The 21,648-nt window shown below is 41.0% G+C and overlaps 1 protein-coding gene and 1 long non-coding RNA gene across 5 annotated transcripts in view; one reads left to right on the forward strand and one right to left on the reverse strand.

The window, feature by feature from the left end:
- On the forward strand, positions 1-18,147 carry hgh1 (HGH1 homolog (S. cerevisiae)). Its single transcript, XM_061890859.1, has 10 exons — positions 1-165; positions 2,305-2,422; positions 2,492-2,630; positions 8,055-8,192; positions 9,128-9,279; positions 11,967-12,067; positions 15,073-15,171; positions 15,231-15,322; positions 15,551-15,673; positions 17,598-18,147. Exons 2-10 carry the CDS (start codon positions 2,313-2,315, stop codon positions 17,736-17,738), a joined length of 1,095 nt encoding a protein of 364 aa, XP_061746843.1. The 5' UTR covers positions 1-165; positions 2,305-2,312; the 3' UTR covers positions 17,739-18,147.
- Positions 13,735-21,648, reverse strand: part of LOC133545365 (uncharacterized) — a 14,488-nt gene continuing 6,574 nt past the window's right edge. For 2 of the 4 annotated variants that reach the window (XR_009804802.1, XR_009804804.1), the window contains 3 exons: positions 21,070-21,156; positions 17,551-18,829; positions 13,735-15,319 (listed from right to left, as the gene is read on the reverse strand). This is a non-coding gene — a long non-coding RNA (uncharacterized LOC133545365). Of the gene's footprint in view, positions 15,320-17,550; positions 18,830-19,796; positions 20,305-21,069; positions 21,157-21,648 lie in introns of those variants that run through there. The other 2 variants (XR_009804803.1, XR_009804807.1) reach the window with 2 other exon arrangements.

Consider the following 21,648-nt stretch of genomic DNA (forward strand, 5'->3'; position numbering starts at 1 on the left):
ACCCATGCTGCACCAAAGAAGAAGAAACCCCCGGAAATAGGCGCATCAAACGTTCCACTATTAGTTTACTCGACGCATGTGCGCTCCTTTAATTTTTTATAACTTTTGGTTTTATTTGAGAAATAAAGATGAATATAAAACCAGCTGCCTTCTAGCAAGCCGAAGGTGGGTCTTTATTTCCATATATGTGCGTGTAAACAGCATCGTAGTTTTAGCATTGTAAGTCAGTGTAGCTTAAATCTCTACAAACAATGTTTCCATATGAGTTGGGAAATTGTGTTAGATGTAAATATAAACAGAATACAATGATTTGCATATCCTTTTCAACCCATATTCAGTTGAATGCGCTACAAAGACAACATATTTGATGTTCAAACTCATAAACTTTTTTTTTTTGTGTGAATAATTACCGTAACTTACAATTTCATGGCTGCAACACGTGCCAAAGTAGTTGGGAAAGGGCATGTTCACCACTGTGTTACATCATTTTTTCTTTTAACAACACTCAATAAATGTTTGGGAACTGAGGAAACTAATAGTCGAAGCTTTGAAAGTGGAATTCTTTCCCATTCTTGTTTTATGTAGAGCTTCAGTCGTTCGACAGTCCGGGGTTGTATTTTACGCTTCATAATGCGCCACACATTTTCAATGGGAGACAGGTCTGGACTGCAGGCGTGCCAGGAAAGTACCCGTACTCTTTTACTACGAAGCCACGCTGTTGTAACACGTGGTTTGGCATTGTCTTGCTGAAATAAGAATAGAATAGAATAGAATGTACTTTATTGTCATTATATTTGCATATAACGAGATTAAAGACTCCAATTTAAGGTGCGGTAGTGGGAACAAATATGGGGTGAAATAAATGACATAAGAGGTAAAAAGGAAAAACTAACAATTGAAATAGACTACTATCCAAAAAAAATAAGCAATTCTGTACAATATACAAAACACTATAGAAGTACAAAATACAAATACTGTACAATATACAGAGCAAGACAGGAGTACTGAAGTAATAAATAACAATCAGTGACGGACGTATTGCACTCGAAGGGTAGTATTGCACAGTAGGGTATTAGGGCATTATATTGTATAGGGATAAGCAGGGGTGTCCATGATAACGTTGGATGACAACACATGTTGCTCCAAAACCTGTATGGACCATTCAGCATTAATGGTGCCTTCACAAATGTGTAAGTTACCCAAGCCTTGAGCACTAATGCACCCCCATACCATCACAGATGCTGGCTTTTGAACTTTGCGCCTATAACAATCCGAATGGTTATTTTCCTCTTTGTTCTGGAGGACACCACGTCCACAGATTCCAATTATAATCTGAAATGTGGACTCGTCAGACCACAGAACACTTTTCCACTTTGCATCAGTCCATTTTAGATGATCTCGGGCCCAGCGAAGCCGGCGGCGTTTCAGGGTGTTGTTGATAAATGGGGTTTGGCTTTGCATAGTAGAGTTTTAACTTGCACTTACAGATGTAGCGACCAACTGTGGTTACTGACAGTGGTTTTATGAAGTGTTCCTGAGCCCATGTGGTGATATCCTTTACACACAGATGTCGGGTTTTGATGCAGTACCGCCTGAGGGATCAAAGGTCCGTAATATCATCGCTTACGTGCAGTGATTTCTCCAGATTCTCTGAACCTTTTGATGATTTTACGGACCGTAGATGGTAAAATCCCTAAATTCCTTGCTATAGCTCGTTGAGAAATGTTCTAAAACTGTTCGACAATTTGCTTACAAAGTGGTGACCCTCGCCCCATCCTTGTTTGTGAATGACTTAGCATTTCACGGAAGCTGTTTTTATACCCAATCATGGCACCCACCTGTTCCCAATTAGCCTGCACACCTGTGGGATGTTCCCAATAAGTGTTTGATGAGCATTCCTCAACTTTATCAGTATTTATTGCCACCTTTCCCAACTTCTTTGTCACGTGTTACTGGCATCAAATTCTAAAGTTAATGATTGTTTGCCCAAAAAAATAAATGTTTATCAGTTTGAACATCAAATATGTTGTCTTTGTAGCATATTCAACTGAATATGGGTTGAAAATAATTTGCAAATCATTGTATTCTGTTTATATTTACATTTAACACAATTTCCCAACTCATATGGAAACAGGGTTTGTACTTTAAGTGAAGTTAGTCACGTGCTACAGTCGCTTTAACAGCTTCTATTGACTTTTTTGAGGTGATATGTGAGTGTGTTTGGAAGCAGTTGTGTGTTTAAAGGTTGTCCATCATGGCCCAGATAGATAACATTTCACAGTTGAGTATGTTTTTATTGCACAGTGTTGAAGATGCTGAGTGACTCCGAGGCTGCAGAGCTGCTCTCCTTCCTGGCCCCTGGCACACGGCCTGATGTCAAAGGTCACGCCAGCAGCTACCTGCTGGGACTGTCAGGAAACAGGTACCGGGAGGCGGGCCACGTCGCTGACACCAGTGCTCCCACTTGACCGCGTCTTGTGTTTATTTTCAGGGATGGCTGCCGTTTCCTGCGCTCTAAACCGGAACTCGTCGCTGCCGTTTTTGGTCTGACCTCCGACCCCTCGATCGCCATAGTGAAAGATTGCTACTACATCCTGATCAACCTGTCAGCGGATGAGACTCTGCACCAGGTGAAACCTTGTTGATTGAGCTGCTGTACGGCACCACTGCCATGCTCTTTTCAGTGATTTTCATAATGGCCAACCCACCGGAATTTTCCGGGAGACCCACGAATTTCAGTGCCTCTCCCGAAAATCTTCTGGGACAACCGTTCACCCGAATTTCTCCCGGTTTCCGGCCGGACAACAAGGCACGCCCCTTCCAGGTCCATGCGGACTGCTTTTTCTCCATATAAACAACGTGGCGGCCCATTCACGTTATAACATCTGCGGTTTTTGGGGAGTACACTACTGCACACACAACAAGAAGGAGATTATTATATATGTCTCCGTTATCCATAGGTTTATCTACAAACCCCGTTTCCATATGAGTTGGGAAATTGTGTTAGATGTAAATATAAATGGAATACATCCATCCATCCATCCATTTCTACCCGCTTATTCCCTTTCGGGGTCGCGGGGGGCGCTGGCGCCTATCTCAGCTACAATCGGGCGGAAGGCAGGGTACACCCTGGACAAGTCGCCACCTCATCGCAGGGCCAACACAGATAGACAGACAACATTCACACACTAGGGCCAATTTTAGTGTTGCCAATCAACCTATCCCCAGGTGCATGTCTTTGGAAGTGGGAGGAAGCCGGAGTACCCGGAGGGAACCCACGCATTCACGGGGAGAACATGCAAACTCCACACAGAAAGATCCCGAGCCTGGATTTGAACCCAGGACTGCAGGAACTTCGCATTGTGAGGCAGACGCACTAACCCCTCTGCCACCGTGAAGAATACAATGATTTGCAAATCCTTTTCATCCCATATTAAATTAAATGCACTACAAATACAAGATATTTGATGTTCAAACTCATAAACTTTATTTTTTTCGCAAAATAATTAACTTAGAATTTCATGGCTGCAACACGTGCCAAAGTAGTTGGGAAAGGGCATGTTCACCACTGTGTTACATCACCTTTTCTTTTAACAGCACTCAATAAACGTTTGGGAAGTGAGGAAACTAATTGTTGAAGCTTTGAAAGTGGAATTCTTTCCCATTCTTGTTTTATGTAGAGCTTCAGTCGTTCAACAGTCCGGAGTCTCCGCTGTTGTATTTTACGCTTCATAATGCGCCACACATTTTCCATGGCAGATTGGTCTGGACTGCAGGCGGGCTAGGAAAAACCCGCACTATTTTACTACGAAACCACGCTGTTGTAACACTTGGCTTGGCATTGTCTTGCTGAAATAAGCAGAGGCCTCCATGATAACGTTGCTTGGATGACAACATATGTTGCTCCAAAACCTGTATGGACCATTCAGCATTAATGGTGCCTTCACAGATGTGTAAGTTGCCCATGCCTTGGGCACTAATACACCCCCATACCATCACAGATGCTGGCTTATTTTCCTCTTTGTTCCGGATGACACCACATCCACAGTTTCCAAATATAAATTGAAATGTGGACTTGTCAGACCACAGAACACCTTTCCACTTTGCATCAGTCCATCTTAGATGAGCTCGGGCCCAGCGAAGCCAGCGGCGTTCCATTGTGTTGTTGATAAATGGGTTTTGCTTTGAATAGCAGAATTTTAACTTGCATTTACAGATGTAGCGACCAGCTGTAGTTACTGACAGTCGTTTTATGAAGTGTTCCTGAGCCCATGTGGTGATATCCTTTACACACTGATATCTGTTTTTGATGCAGTACAGCCTGAGGGATCAACAGTCCTTAATATCATCGCTTACGTGCAGTGATTTCTCCAGATTCCCTATTCCCTTTGATGATTTTACGGACCGTAGATGGTAAAATCCCTAAATTCCTTGCAATAGCTCGTTGAGAAATGTTGTTCTAAAACTGTTCGACAATTTGCTTACAAAGTGGTGACCCTCGCACCATCCTTGTTTGTGAATTACTTAGCATTTCATGGAAGCTGTTTTTATACCCAATCATGGCACCCACCTGTTCCCAATTAGCCTGCACACCTGTGGAATGTTCCAAATAAGTGTTTAATGAGCATTCCTCAACTTTATCAGTATTTATTGCCACCTTTCCCAACTTCTTTGTCACGTGTTGCTGGCATCAAATTCTAAAGTTAATGATTATTTGCAAAAAAAAAATGTTTATCAGTTTGAACATCAAATATGTTGTCTTTGTAGCATATTCAACTGAATATGGGTTGAAAAGGATTTGCAAATCATTGTATTCTGTTTATATTTACATCTAACACAATTTCCCAACTCATATGGAAACGGGGTTTGTACATCCCATAAAGTAGGCAGGCACGGAGCTATTTCTCAGCGTGTGTTTATTCCAGCCGGCACAATAATACACTGACACGCAACATCCGGATTCCCATCATGCATTGCTGTACATCCTGGATGAAATCCAATGCTTCCCATCCAACCTGATGGATCTTAGGAGGTGCTGCAAAGAGGAACGGGCAAAAGTGCCTAAAGATAGCTTGTGGCGTCGTAATCAAAAAGACTTGAGGCTGTAATTGCTGCCAAAGGTGCATCAACAAAATATCGAGCAAATGCTGTGAATACTTATGTACATGTCATGTTTTATCTGCAAAATTAAGAAAGGGAACCAGGTATTGCTCATCACCAGGCCAGCACCATCCCTACAGTGAAGCATGGTGGTGGCAGCATCATGCTGTGGGGATGCTTTTCAACAGCAGGAACTGGGAGACTAGTCAGGATAGAGGGAAATATAAATGCAGAAATGTACAGAGACTAGATGCCAAAGCTTGTGGCATCATATTCACTTGAAACTGTAATTTCTGCCAAATGTGCCTCAACAAAATACTGAGCAAAGGTCTCTGTGAATACTTATGTACATCCATCCATCCATCCATTTCTACCGCTTATTCCCTTTTGGGGTCGCGGGGGGCGCTGGCGCCTATCTCAGCTACATGTGATATTGATTTTTGATTTGCAAAATCTTTTCAAAAAAACCTTTCACATTGTAATGATGGGGTATAGCCTGTAGAATTTTGAGGACAAAAATGAATAGATAGATAGATAGTTAGATAGATAGATAGTACTTTATTGATTCCTTCAGGAGAGTTCCTTCAGGAAAATTAAAATTCCAGCAGCAGTGTACAGAGTTGAGATCAATTTAAATAAAAGTATAAAGTAAATAACGGGGGTTTAAATGGAAACAAAATAGAGAAATATTACAATAAGAATAAAAACTAAAAAGCAACGCAATGGAATGTATTCCATTTTGGATCAAAGCTGTTACATGACAAAATGAGGGAAAAGTGAAGCGCTGGGAACACTTTCCAGATACACAAAACATTTGGACATTGTAGATAAATGGTAAAATGAAAAAACAAAACGTAATTCTGGGAAATTTTTACGGAATTTGGAGAATAATTTAACGGATTTAATGGGGGCTAATTTTGCGCCAACCAAATCCTCCTAAACCAGGAGTCGGCAACCTAAAATGTTGAAAGAGCCATATTGGACCAAAAGTACAAAAACAAATCTGTCTGGAGCCGCAAAAAATTAAAAGCCATATTACATACAGATAGTGTGTCATGAGATATACATTTAATTAAGAGGACTTAAAGGAAACTAAATGAGCTCAAATATAGCTACAAATGAGGCATAATGATGCAATATGTACATACAGCTAGCCTAAATAGCATGTTAGCTTATAAGTAAAGCTAAGACCATAATAAAGTTTTTTTTTATTAAATGTGCTTTTCATGATGGTATCCTTACATCACACTCAAATTTATAAGCGCAGGCGTAAAGCTTTCCGCATGCCTTTGGTAAGCGCCAGAGTGAGAAGAGGTCTTAAATTAATTAGCGCCCCGGCGGCAATTCAAGGAAATACGGTATACATTTAAACAAACTACGGGGAGTTCAAGAACCCTCAAAATTAGTAGGACAAAACGGCGCTCGCCAAATACTTGAATCAGTGAAGCATGTTTAATACTAACAGTGTGCTTTATAACAATTAGGGAGGTTTGTGTCATGTTTGTCTTCCTACAGAAACTATAATAAAACAAAAAACATGATTTTTATATTTTTTTTCCCTCATCTTTTTTCATTTTTCATACATTTTTGAAAAAGCTCCAGAGAGCCACTAGGGTGGATCTAAAGAGCCGTGTGCAGCTTTAGAGCCGCGGGTTGCCGACCCCCGCCGTAAACCAAACCTATGCTGCTGAAGTGATATTGTATGGTAGGGGTGTAACGGTACACAAAAATTTTAGTTCGGTACGTACCTCGGTTTAGAGGTCACGGTTCGGTTCATTTTCGGTACAGTAAGAAATCAACAAAATATAAATTTTTTGGTTATTTATTTTCCCAATTTGTAAACAATGGCTTTATCCTTTGAACATTGGGAACACTATAATAATTCTGCCCACGTTAATCCACATTAAACTGCCTCAAGTTGTTGCTTTGATTAAATAAAATTAAAAAACCTTTATTCTACATATAAAAAGTTTAACATTAAACAGTTTCCATTGAAACTGTTTGTCAACTCATCATGCTTAATTTATTACAGCATTTGGGAAGCCTGTAGTTGACTTTTATTATGTAAATGTTGTATTTTTATCAACATGTAATAGCAGGGACCCTGCTATTCAAAACTAGGCTGCTACATTACTAATGATTCATGTAACTGTAGCTGAAAAATAGTGCAATTGCAATAGGAGAGACTATTCATCCCTAAACACAATGGAGTTCAATGAAATAACAGACAGACAGGGCTTTGCTGGCCCTAAAACACGCGCACGCACGCTCACACACACACACACACAGAAAAATGAGCTAACTTTACGCTAAAAGCTAATTAGCCTTCATCTCAAGCCTATACTGTGAGCGAGCTAAGCTGCAGTTTAATTTTCTAGAAGGTCAACTCATAGTGATGTTTGTAATAGTTGTGACTGGGAAGTGTTTAGTATAATTTGGGTAGAGTCCGCTCCTCCCCTGCTAGACGAATATCTCTGCTTGATTGACGCTGAAGCATTGACTACATCGTTCTGAAGTCTGAATACGCACTGCTGATTGGCTTTTTATGTAACCAATCAGATGGTTGTGTGGGCGGGACAATGAGGCAGAGACAGAGGCAGAAAGCAGAGCAGCTTGTGAAGACTTCTGCTTCCGAACTTGTTCGGTACGTCCGCGTGCCGAACCGAAACCCCCGTACCGAAACGGTTCGATACAAATACACGTACCTTTACACCCCTATTGTATGGTATTTTAATCCTATTTTTGTAATTCATTGTAACTGTGGTGACTCCCATTGTAAGACATTTTAAAATAGTTTTTACTGTTACCGCATCCAAGCATATTTTATCTCCACGTCTTATTTGTGTTTAATCATATTGAATTATAGCTCCTCTAAATTGGATCAAATCATGCTGCTACTTTATCGGAGTGAATCCCTCCTGTTTGAGTCCACAATGTCTTCTCTGCCCGTTCAGGTGCTCATGAAGGACGTCCGTGTTATCCCCGTGCTGCTGAAGAACTTCATGGATCCAGATTTCCCCTTTTCTGATCAGATCTGCACCTTCCTGTCCAACCTGACCCGCCACGATAAGACGTGCAAGACAGTGTTCAAGGTAGAGCCGAGCTGGAGGAGTCGGGAGAGTGGCCGTGCCAGCAACCCGAGGGTTCCTGGTTCGATCCCCACCTTCTACCAACTTCTTCACATCCGTTGTGTCCTTGAGCAAGACACTTCACCCTTGCTCCTGATGGGTGGTGGTTAGTGCCTCGCATGGCAGCTCCCTCCATCAGTGTGTGAATGGGTGTGTGAATGTGGAAGTAATGTCAAAGCGCTTTGAGTTCCTTGAAGGTAGAAAAGTGCTATACAAGTATAACCCATTTACCATTTCTAACAGTGAACACTATTCTTACACAATTGTTTAATGCATTTTATTTGATTTTTTTTAAACTAAAATGTAAAAAATATATAAGTTGCAATATTTTTACATCAAAATGTAGTCTAGTGCTGTTTTTATGGTTTAAAAAAGGCTGTTCAGTTGCCGGAATTTTACGGTAAAATTGACATTTATTTTTTTACTGTAAATTAAAAAAAATGCATTTTGACAGTAAAAGTTTGGCAGATGAGAAGGCAATTTTTTTTTGTTTTTATTTTTTTACCGCAAATCAACAACTGTAGATTAGTCGGTGTACTACTGTTAAAGCCAAAATGGCACCACAGTTTATTGTAGTAAAAAAAGAAAATTTTTTTTTTTCATTTAGAGAAAAATGCTTTAAAAACAACAGTAAAATTCTAAATCTAAACATGAAATCTATTACCGTATTTTTGGTGGAAGATTTAGCAAATTTGGTAAATAGATAACCCAAAAAATTATATTTTGTTGTTTTCTTACTGTACCGAAAATGAACCGAACCGTGACCTCTGAACCGAGGTACGTACCGAACCGAAATTGTGTACCGTTACACCCCTAATAAATACACAACGACGCTAACTAACCAAATTCATTATCCCGCACCTCCAGTTTTTTATGAAAGGTTGCCTGGTGTGTTCCAGCTGCTCCAGGAGGATGTTGGACTTGCTAAGCTGGTGGATGTCCTCTGCACTGAAGGCTACAACAAAAAGGCCAAGTTCCACTACTTGGCTGCTCTGCTGTCCAACCTCACCCAGCTGCCCGAGGCCAGACACTTCCTGATGGACAAAGACAGGTGATTGACAACATCAAGTCTTTGGGAGGTCTCGGATCGCTGCGGTTAGAGATCGACCGATAAGGTTTTTTCAGAGCAGATAACGATTATTAGATCGTATTATTTACAGTCTACACTGTAGATTGTCACATCAAAACTATGAATGAACACATGAGGAGTTTTGTACTTAACGGTTTCTTCAAAATAGCCACCCTTTGCTCTGATTACTGCTTTGCACACTCTTGGCATTCTCTCCATGAGCTTCAAGCACACCTGTGGCGTGCAAACCATTTCAGGTGACTACCTCTCAAAGCTCATGGAGAGAATGCCAAGAGTGTGCGAAAAAGTAATCAGAGCAAAGGGTGGCTATTTTGAAGAAACTAGAATATAAAACATGTTTTCAGTTAATTCACCCTATTGTGAAGTACATAACTCCTCATGTGTTCATTCATAGTTTTGATGCCTTTAGTGACAATCTACAATGTAAATAGTCATGGAAATAAAGAAAACATGTGTCTAAACCAGGGATCGGGAACCTTTTTGGCTGAGAGAGCCAAAAAGCCAAATATTTAAAAATGTATTTCCGTAAGAGCCATTAATAATAATATTTTTTTTACTCTGAACACAACTAATCACGTGCATTTTTTAAGTAAAACTAACATTTCTAGGGTATAATAAGTCTGTTATTCTTTGTAATAACATTGTTATTCTGAAGTTAACTGTGGAGGGGGTGTGGCCTGCGGGCCTGCAGCGAAGCGGGTGTGCGAGGACCGGCCTCGAAATCAGCGACAGGTGCGTAGTCGGCCCACTTGGGCCTTGTTATCTAATCACCTGTCGCTATGTTATAAGCAGCAGCAATGAGGAGAGACGGGTTTGGAGCTGGAGCCAGAGTGCGAGCGAGAACGAAAGAGAAAAAGACAATTGCTGGAAAGCAACTGAGAGACTTATTGAAAAATAAAACAATATTGTAACCCTGAAACAGGCTCTCAGGTCGGTGCTTGGTGGTCTGAAGAACCCCCAGGAGGGCAAGCCTCACACTAATCAATAATAAATAACTTTTTACCATTAACGCAACTTCTTGAACAGGTGCGGTAGAAAACAGATGGATGGATTAAAATGCACGAGAATGTTTTATATTTTGAACGTTACTTTTAACACTGTGATTACAAGCGGAATTATTCATTACTTAGCGTTTTAAGCAATGTCAGCTCAAATTAATCCGAGAGCCAGATGCAGTCATCAAAAGAGCCACATCTGGCTATAGAGCCATAGGTTCCCTACCCCTGGTCTAAACATTTGGTGTGTGGGTGTGTGTATATGAATATATGTATATATATACATTTAAAAATGTATATATATATGTTATATGTATATATATGCACATATGCATGTATATATATATATATATGTGTATATATATATATATACACATATAAATGTGTGTATATATATATATATATATATATATATGTATGTGTGTATATGTATATATATATATATATATATATGTATATGTATTTACATATACATACATGTGTATGTATATACATACATATATATGGGGCGGCATAGCTCGGTTGGTAGAGTGGCCGTGCCAGCAACTTGAGGGTTGCAGGTTCGATTCCCGCTTGTGCCATCCTAGTTTCTGCCGTTGTGTCCTTGGGCAAGACACTTTACCCACCTGCTCCCAGTGCCACCCACACTGGTGTAAATGTAACTTAGATATTGGGATTCACCATGTAAAGAGAAAAGCGCTATATAAATATAATTCACTTCATATGTATGTATATATATATATATATATGTATGTATGTGTGTGTATGTATATATGTATGTTTTTGAATTAACTGTGGTTATTTGTAACGATTCTTAATCGATTAAAAAAAATACAAAATAAAAAAAAAAAAATCAAATTATTTTTATTCTCTCCTGTCAAGCCACTCAAACAAATAAATGATATATTTGATGTAAATGATCATATCTGCTGTACAGATTTACTTTTGAAAAGAGAGGTGTTGGATATTTCTCCTGTCTTATTTGTATTTGACGTTATTAAATGTTTGGGTAACATTTTATTAAACAAAACCAGTTTTCTGTTAAGCAATTTAGAAATGTGTCAGAGTTGTTTATCTATTTTGCTGGAGGAATGTAGTTAATCATAGAACCGGCACACAATGTTATTAGGAAGTATTGCTTTTGAATCTAATCGAATCTTGTGGTGCCCAAAGATTCCCAGCCCTAATAAGAATGCTAGCGTCTTCTTCTTTACTTATATTTGCCAATATATATTTACAAAAAGTTTGTCATCTTCACGTCCGTCCATGCACGTCGCATTATTTGACTGAATCACGGAACACAAAACTCGCTGCGCTCCACGCTTTGAAGTGCTGCGGAAACAGGCGGGAAAGAAGGACAAAAGCTGGATTTCCCGGCAAAAAATAAATAAATTAAGTTTTGAAAGCTAAGCAAAGGAGATATAGCGTGTACAAGCGACCAAGGAGGAGAAAAGGCTGGTGCTTGAGCAATGGTTAAAAATGTCTACATTATGAATAATGATTTAAAAACAATGCTATGTGTGTATATATTGTATCTGCTGATGTATTTCTGTCGTGAGGCCGATAATCAGCCGCTCTCTAGTTACGTTTAACCTGCCCTCCCACAACATGACGTCTACAACACCTTTACACCACATCCCTGGTGTGTTGCAGGTGTGTCATCCAGCGGTTGTTGCCCTTCACACAGTTCCAGGAGTCAGTGGTGAGGAGGGGCGGAGTCATCGGCGTCCTGCGCAACTGCTGCTTTGACCACGGTAAAACACCCAATGCTCCTGTCTTTGCCTCTGGAGGAAATGATCGTTTTTTGTTCATAGACGTACTGTTTACTTTCGGTAGAGATAAAGTTATGTCGGGTTAATACTTGTCTAGCAGTGCTCATAGGGATTTTTTAAATCAAAATATGATCATTAAGAATTATTGGGACATGTTTGATTGATTGATTGATTGAAACTTTTATTAGTAGATTACACAGTTCAGTACATATTCCGTACAATTGACCACTAAATGGTAACACCCGAATAAGATTTTCAACTTGTTTAAGTCGGGGTCCACGTTAAGCAATTCATGGTACAAATATATACTATCAGCATAATACAGTCGTCACACAAGTTAATCATCATAGTATATACATTGAACTATTTACATTATTTACAATCCGGGGGGTGGGATGAGGAGCTTTGGTTGATATCAGTACTTCAGTCATCAACAACTGCATCAACAGAGAAATGTGGACATTGAAACAGTGTAGGTCTTACTTAGTAGGATATGTACAGCCAGCAGAGAACATAGTGAGTTCACATAGCATAAGAACAAGTATATACATTAGAAGTACATTTGATTATTTACATTAGGTTATTTACAATCCAGGGAGATGGGATGTGAATGGAGGAGGGTATTAGTAAAGGGTTGAAGTTGCCTGGAGGTGTTGTTTTAGAGCAGTTTTGAAGGACGATAGAGATGCACTTACTTTTACACCTGTTGGGAGTGCATTCCACATTGATGTGACATAGAAAGAGAATGAGTAAAGACCTTTGTTAGATGGGAATCTGGGTTTAACGTGGTTTGGGGAGCTCCCCCTGATGTTGTGGTTATGTCAGTTATTTACGTTACGGAAGTAGTTTGACATGTTTTTCGGTATCAGGTAGGTGTAGCTGATTTTATAGACCAGGCTCAGTGCAAGTTGTTTTACTCTGTCCTCCACCCTGAGCCAGCCCACTTTGGAGAAGTGGGTTGGAGTGAGGTGTGATCTAGGGTGGAGGTCTAAAAGTAACCGGACTAGCTTCTTCTGGGATGTTTGGAGTCTAGGGTTTTGGAGGTGCTGGGGTACCAGGAGTTGCAAGCGTAATCGAAAAAGAGTTGAATGAGAGTTCCCGCTAGAATCTTCAAGGTGCTTTTGTTGACCAGAGAGGAGATTCTGTAGAGGAATCTCGTTCTTTTGTTGACCTTTTTGATTACCTTGGTTGCCATTTTATCACAGGAAAGATTGGTCTCTAGAATGGAACCTAGGTAGGTGATCTCATCCTTCCTGGTGATAACAATGTCACCCACTTTTATAGTGAAGTCACTGACTTTCTTAAGGCTGATCTGGGACCCAAATAGGATGGATTCCGTTTGCCACTCTAAACAAGCGTGTGTGTGTGTGTGTGTGCGTGCGTGCGTGCGTGCGTGCGTGCGTGCGTGCGTGCGCGCGCTTGTGTGTGTGTTATGTACTTAACAAAAAAAGGTGATGTCACTGAAAACATGATTTAATATTGTAGTTTCTTCAAAATAGCCACTCTTTGCTCTGATTACTGCTTTGCACACTCTTAGCATTCTCTCCATGTTCTTCAAGCACACCTGTGAAGTGAAAAACCATTTCAGGTGACTACCTCTCGAAGTTCACAGAGGGAATGCCAAAAGTGTGCAAAGCAGTAATCAGAGCAAAGGGTGGCTATTTTGAAGAAACTAGAATTTAAAACATGTTTTCTGTTATTTCGCCTTTTTTTGTTAAGTACCGTATTTTCCGCACTATAAGGTGCACCTAAAAACCTCAAATTTTCTCAAAAGCTGACAGTGCGCCTTATATATGGACCAACATTGAGCCACAACAGATCTCGCAACTCCGTTAAGCAGCCACCGACTTAATTTTTCCCCGTAGAAGAAGTGCGCTTCTTCTTGTACGATAAGCAGCTGCCAACTTCATTTTCCCCCGTAGAAGAAGAAGCGCGCGGTGCATGCTGGGATATATGACTGCGGGAGGTGTGCCGTTTTTGTGTATTTATGTAAAGACACACTTACGACGCAGAGTTTAAATTCAAGGCGATGAGTCACACAGTAGAAGACGGGAATAGAGCAGCAGCGAAATAATTGAACATTAACAGCAGTGACACTGACTCGTTTAATGACGACTTCGACGAGACGGAGCCGGGCATGTTGGATGCCGTATTCGCCCAACTGTTTGATTCGAACACTGAAGAAGAAGAATTTGAGGGATTCATGGATGAGGAATAACTTAATAAAGTGAGCTTTACATCATTATTTTGTGTGTTATGTTGTGTGACATTATCGTTTGAGCAACGTTGATTTATTGATATATTATTTCTTTGCACTATTTCCAGTGTTACTAAATTGTGATTGCAGTAACGTTTGATTTACCGTAACAGTATCAGACTGTTTTTTACATGTTTATTGAATCAGGGAAAATAATAAAACAGCTGTTTATTCATTTTGGGAGTGAACCGAGTTGTCAGAACGTTGGTTTGTTATCTATTAATAAAGTTTGACTGACCTATCTGACTGTTTTGTTGGCATTGCCTTTAGCGCAGCTCCATCTAAAAGATGCATAACGTAACCCCAGCCTCTACTGTAGCATCTATTCTATGCGCCTTATAATGTGGGGCGCCTTATATATAAACAAAGTTTTAAAATTGGCCATTCGTTGAAGGTGCACCTTATAATCCAGTGCACCTTATAGTGCGGAAAATACGGTACATAACTCCACATGTGTTCATTCATAGTTTTGATGTGACAATCTACAATGTAAATAGTCATGAAAATAAAGAAAACCCATTGAATGAGAAGGTGTGTCCAAACCTTTGGCCTTTACTTTATATGTCATCCAAAAAAAATAGGGATTGACAAGTGTGTTTATAAGACTGGTCGCGTGCAACAAGTTGCTTACAAAATGCATTAAAAAGCATTAAATTAGATTTGCTGACACCTGCAGAAAGCCTGTGTCATTAATACGTGTGACCCCTATATCTTCTTTGTAACCTCCCAGCCAATCACGAGTGGTTGCTAAGCGACGCAGTGGACATCCTGCCCTTCCTGCTGCTGCCACTGGCTGGTCCAGAGGAGCTGAGCGAGGAAGAAAACGAGGGTGGGTGTTTTTTCCATGCGCTGTTGAGACTAGAACTTGACCATGACGACGACGTGCAGGTCTGCCGGTCGACCTCCAGTACCTCCCGGAGGACAAGAAGAGAGAAGAGGACGCCGACATCAGGAAGATGCTGCTGGAGACTCTGTTGCTGGTAGGAAGACGACACTGCATTTGATTGGTGAAACGGAGTCAAGCGTCACCAGTGACTGCATTTTGATTGGTGAAACGGAGTCAAGCGTCACCAGTGACTGCATTTTGATTGGTGAAACGGAGTCAAGCGTCACCAGTGACTGCATTTGATTGGTGAAACGGAGTCAAACGTCACCAATGACTGCATTTGATTGGCCGCTCATCTAAGTGCTGTCGTGTCACCTTGCAGCTGACGGCGACCAAGGCTGGCCGGCAGACTCTGAAAGACAGAAACGTCTATCCCATCATGAGGGAGTTCCACCGCTGGGAGACGGACGTCAAGGTCACGGCGGCCTGCGAAAAACTGGTCCAGGTAGGAAGAAGGCCCCACAGCGGGGACGTCAAACTGGTTTTCATTGAGGGCCACATGGCACAGAGGGTCGCTTGTAACAGTGAATAATGAATGGATGAATTTGCCTCTGGATTACACTATTCGTTTTTGTTTTCTACACCAAAATCTCCGGGTTGGGGAGGAGACCCTGCCCCAAGTGGAGGAGTTCAAGTACCGAGGAGTCTTGTTCAGGAGTGAGGGAAGAGTGGATGGTGAGACAGACAGGCGGATCGGTGCGGCGTTGTGGTGAAGAAGGAGCTGAGCCGGAAGGCAAAGCTCTCAATTTACTGGCAGATCTACGTTCCCATCCTCACCTATGGTCATTAGCTTTGGGCAGGGGTGTCCAAAGTGCGGCCCGGCGGCCATTTGCAGCCCACTGCTAATAGTTTACCGGCCCGCCACACATTCTGCAAAAATTGCAAAATTGATAGTATTGCAAAAATTAACAAAAAAATATTCCAAAAAAGTGGGATGAGGTAAAATCTAATGAGAAAAAGTAGCAATGTTGACACAAAGCTGCCATGCAGGCAATTTTTTTTCCCTTTTTGTCTTTATTTTCTTTTTTTTTACATTGCTAAAAAAAAAGGACAAAAAAATCAATGTTATAATGAATTATTACTTAAAAAATATCACTTTAAAATGTTTTATGTGGAAAAAATATTGCATATGTTGTGTGGTTGCTACACAAAAACATCAAAGTTTTGACAAAAGAGCATAAAACAAACAAAATAATAGTTCAAACTTAAAATCGACAATTTAAGTGTTAAAAGTTTAAAAAAAAACTAATAAAAATGCATCACTTAATGAATGGGGAACCTTTTGGATCTCAAATATATTTAGTAGGATTTTATTTAACTTTTCACTGTGATTACTCAAAAATATTAAATAATTAAAATCAATGGTGTCCTGCATTATTGATCTTTGAGGGCTTTAATTGCTAAATAAAGGAACTCTGCTGAAGGAATCAATAAAGTACTATCTATCTATCTAAATACTGCATATTTCAGTTTTACTATAAAAAACAAAGTTGTCTTTGACAGAAAAGGCATAAAACCTTATTTGTTTTACTTTATATCAACCTCAAGCATTAAATAAAAGATAATAATAATAATTTGACTTATTTTTAACATTTTAGTGACTGAAACCCTCTATACTCCTCAGGAGCCCTAAGGATAAAAAAAAATAAAAATCCATATATTTTTTTATGGTTTGAAAATGAAAAATATCAAAATGGTCCCCGCATGTTTACATTTTTCCGTGTGTGGCCCTCTGTGGAAAAAGTTTGGACACCCCTGGCTTTGGTTTATGACCGGAAGGACAAGATCACGGGTTCAAGCGGCCCAAATGAGTTTTGGTCTCTCCCTTAGAGATAGGGTGAGAAGCTCTGCCATCCGGGAGGAACTCAAAGTAAAGCCGCTGCTCCTCCACATGGAGAGGAGCCAGATGAGGTGGTTCGGGCATCTGGTCAGGATGCCACCCGAACGCCTCCCTAGGGAGGTGTTTAGGGAACGTCCAACCGGTAGGAGGCCACGGGGAAGACCCAGGACACGTTGGGAAGACTATGTCTCCCGGCTGGCCTGGGAACGCCTCGGGATCCCCCGGGAAGAGCTGGACAAAGTGGCTGGGGAGAGGGAAGTCTGGGTTTCCCTGCTTAGGCTGCTGCCCCCGCGACCCAACCTCGGATAAGCGGAAGAAGATGGATGGATGAAATTATTGTTTTCTACACCAAAATTCCATCTATTTATAATTCAACATCTTCTTATTCTCCAGATTTTGGTGCTCTACCTTCCACATTTTTCACCTGATTCAAACCCTTCCAACTTCAAACTGTTCAGCCTATTCGGGAATCGCTTATTTACCTCAGTGAACCTCAAAAGTGCTCCCTCGCCTGTCCTCCTCCTTGCAGGTGCTGATAGGTGACGAGCCCGAGGAGGGCATGGAGAACCTGATGGAGGTGGAGATTCCCGAGCACGTGCAGGAGAAGCTGAAGGAAGCTGATGCCAAGGAGCAGCAGGAGCTGGAGGGCGAGGAGGAGACCAAGACGTGAGGAGGAGAAGACGACACCCGGTTAGGACTGAAGCAGGACTACGGCTCATATTCACATCCACGACTGCGGCTTCACTCAGAGCACAGGTGGCAAACTCGGGGGCCACATGGAGGAAAATCTATTCCCAGGTGGGCCGGACAGGTAAAAATCATGGCATGATAACTAAAAAGCAAAGACGACCTCAGACTGTTTTCTTTGTTTCACTTTGGCCAAAAATAGAACAAGCATATTCTGAAAATAATCCTTTTGACAGAACAGTTCAAATTCTGAGGGGAAAAAAATGTGTGTGGTTTGAAAAACACAACGAACTTAGGACTTTGTCTCAGTGTATCTTCATAGCCGATAAACATGAAGTCACAGCCTATCCGGGATTGAACAAAATAAATAACAAACTTCTAGGTGTGAAATACCTCATTAGTTACACTCATTTTTCTCATTTTTGACAGTGGCAATGAGCATCCTTGCCAACCTTGGAACCTCCGATTTCGGGGAGGCAGGGGCGTGGTTGGGGGCGCGATTAAGAGGGGAAGAGTATATTTACAGCTAGAATTCACCAAGTCAAGTATTTCATATATATATGTATATATATATATATATATATATACACACATACATATATATACATACATATATAAATTTGAGAAATACTTGTATTTTAAATGTTCATTTATTTACACATATACACACAACACTCATCTATTAATTGTTGAGTTAAGGGTTGAATTGTCCATCCTTGTTCTATTCTCTGTCACTATTTTTCTAACCATGCTGAACACCCTCTCTGATGATGCATTGCTGTGTGGCACACACAAAAGTGCTTTCATCAAATGCACTATAGCCTGGAATCTTCCATCTCTCCCTAGCATGGCCCAAAACCATTCAATCTTTGCTTCCTGAGGAAGATCTTCACTGGCAAGCACTTGGTAGTCCACTACTTCTTCCCGGAGGCTATCCAGGTCCAATCGCAGCTGCGGCTTGGAACTTACAAGCGTATTTCTTCATCTTACTTGTCGTCGGCGTCGCCACGGCTGTATCTTCCTCGTTCTTCTGCTTCGTCTCCTTGTTGTGTGGGCAGTTGTGCACTACACTCTCTAAAAGCAGTAGATGTTATTGTAACATATGCATGTACAGTAGATGGCAGTATTGTCCTGTTTACGAGTGTCACAACATTGTTGTTTACGGCAGACGAACTGCTTTACGGTAGACGAAAACCTGACTGCTGTTGTTGTGTGTTGTTACCGCGCTGGGAGGACTTTAATGAAACTGCCTAACAATAAACCCACATAAGAAACCAAGAACTCGCCTATGATCATTCTACAGTTATAACGTCATTGGGCAGACACGCTGTTTATATTGTGGGAAAGCGGACGTGAAAACAGGCTGTCGACGCGTCACTCTGGTCCGCATGGAGCTGGAGGGGGCGTGGCCTTCTGCTCCGCCTGAATTTCGGGAGAAAATTTGTCCCGGGAGGTTTTTGGGAGAGGCGCTGAATTTCGGGAGTCTCCTGGAAAATCCGTGAGGGTTGGCAAAGTATGGCAATGAGGGTGTCAAAGAACTGCAGGTTTTGCGTTTTATTTGTACGAGGGGAGGAGCCAAAGTGACGCGTTACCATAGCAATATGCGCTTTACTGCGTGCCTTTTGCCTGGCCCTGGTATCAAGCGTTTGCTTGCCCAACAGAGTAGTTATTGCGACACCCAGTGGACACATTTGGATCAGCAGTTTTATTTCATTAAACAATTTCAGCTCAATTTTATATTTGACAAACTCATCTTGTGCGCCGCATAAAAGCTGTGGGACCACGGACTGAAGGTTTGACACCCCTGACTTAGACAGTTAGGCTCTGACAGGTTTTTATTTTATTTTTTTAGTTAATTAATCCAACACATGCATACACAATTACACCATAATAAAACAATTCCAAAACCAAACCCGGTTTCACAATAGCAATTTGTCGGCTTGATCACTGCAGGAAAGTCAGCCTCATGTAGTTCACGCTGTTCGACAGCAGATGGCACTAACGGTCAAACCATTCATTGTTCACGCCACATTTCCTGTTGTAAAGTCACAGTTCCTCATAGTTTCCTGGCTTAAAGAAATATCACAGAAGACTTTTCAGGAGTCTAACTTTTGTCTTTGTGTCACATGTGACCTCCTTTGGAAAGTGGCGCTTTGTTGACACCAACTTGTGTCAACACAACAACAATAAACGACGAACGACACCAAACGTGCCAAAAAAGTATTTAGTCAAGATATCTTAGTATTTAAAACATGGCCAAGTGTATTAATATAATCCGCTGCTACAAATCAATGCAATTTTATTTATTTAAAAAAAAATCGTTTTTGGATTAAAAATGTAAAACTGGAGAGGAGGGGCATAGGTTACGCGCAGCCAATCAATCGCTTCGGTTTCTTGTTTCACTTCCGTGTTTGGGTTCAGCTCCAATCAGACGCTTCGGTTTCCTGTTTCACTTCCGTGTTTGGGTTCTGCTCCAATCAGATGCTTCGGTTTCCTGTTTCACTTCCGTGTTTGGCTCCTTTCGCGCAGTACGTGCCAGACGTGCACGACTAAAAAACAACAACCTGTCATATATCCATCCATTAACTACCGCTTGCCCCTTTTGGGGATATTTTACAGTTTGAATCCAAAAATTTACGCAATATGTATTTTACGACTCTGTCAGCAATAAAAGCTTTAAATGTTTTATTGGCTTTGTTGCAGGGTCAGAGGCCATTAGAGCAGAGGTTTTCAACCTTTTTGACCACAGGGATCAATTTATGCACTACAGAGGGGCCTCGGGGCCCACTCAAATTAAAACATCAGACTAAGCTTTATTAGCAAAGTATGTTAAAGGCCTACTGAAATGAGATTTTCTTATTTAAACGGGGATAGCAGGTCCATTCTATGTGTCATACTTGATCATTTCGCGATATTGCCATATTTTTGCTGAAAGGATTTAGTAGACAACATCCACGATAAAGTTCGCAACATTTGGTCGCTAATAAAAAAAGCCTTCCCTGTACCGGAAGTAGCAGACGATGTGCGCGTGACGTCAAGGGTTGTGGAGCTTTTCACATCTGAACATTGTTTAGAATCATGGGCACCAGCAGCTAGAGCGATTCGGACCGAGAAAGCGACGATTTCCCCTTTAATTTGAGTGAGGATGAAATATTTCTGGATGAGGAAAGTTAGAGTGAAGGACTAGGGAAAAAAAAGGCAAGGGCAGTTGTAGCGATTCAGATGTTATTAGACACATTTACTAGGATAGTTCTGGAAAATCCCTTATCTGCTTATTGTGTTACTAGTGTTTTAATGAGATTATAAAGTCATACCTGAAAATCAGAGGGGTGTGGTGACCGCCAGTGTCTCTGAGGGAAGCCACGGGGGAGCCAAGAAAGTCGCAGCTGCCTCTTTGACAGCTGCAAGAAGAACGACACAAGCTCCGCTCATGTCTACGGTAAGAGCAGACTTATTACCACAATTTTCTCACCGAAACCGGCTTGTTGACATGTGGTAGAGAAACATGTTCGCTTGACCGCTCTGTTCCATATTAAAGCTTCACAAACAACAAAGAAATACAGGCTGTGTTTGTGTTGCTAAAGGCAGCTGCAATCCACCGCTTTCCACCAACATCTTTCTTCTTTGCAGTCTCCATTATTCATTAAACAAATTGCAAAAGATTCAGCAACACAGATGTCCAGAATACTGTGTAATTATGCGATTAAAACAGACTACTTTTAGCCGTGATCGGTGCTGGACGAACATATCCACTACCACCGGTGACGTCACGCGAACGCGTCATCATTTTAAAATTGCAATTTAGTAAACTAAAAAGGCCGTATTGGCATGTGTTGCAATGTTAATATTTCATCATTGATATATAAACTATCAGACTGCGTGGTCGCTAGCAG

The sequence above is a fragment of the Nerophis ophidion genome, linkage group LG02 (genome assembly GCF_033978795.1).
Source record: "Nerophis ophidion isolate RoL-2023_Sa linkage group LG02, RoL_Noph_v1.0, whole genome shotgun sequence".
NCBI classification, from domain to species: domain Eukaryota; kingdom Metazoa; phylum Chordata; class Actinopteri; order Syngnathiformes; family Syngnathidae; genus Nerophis; species Nerophis ophidion.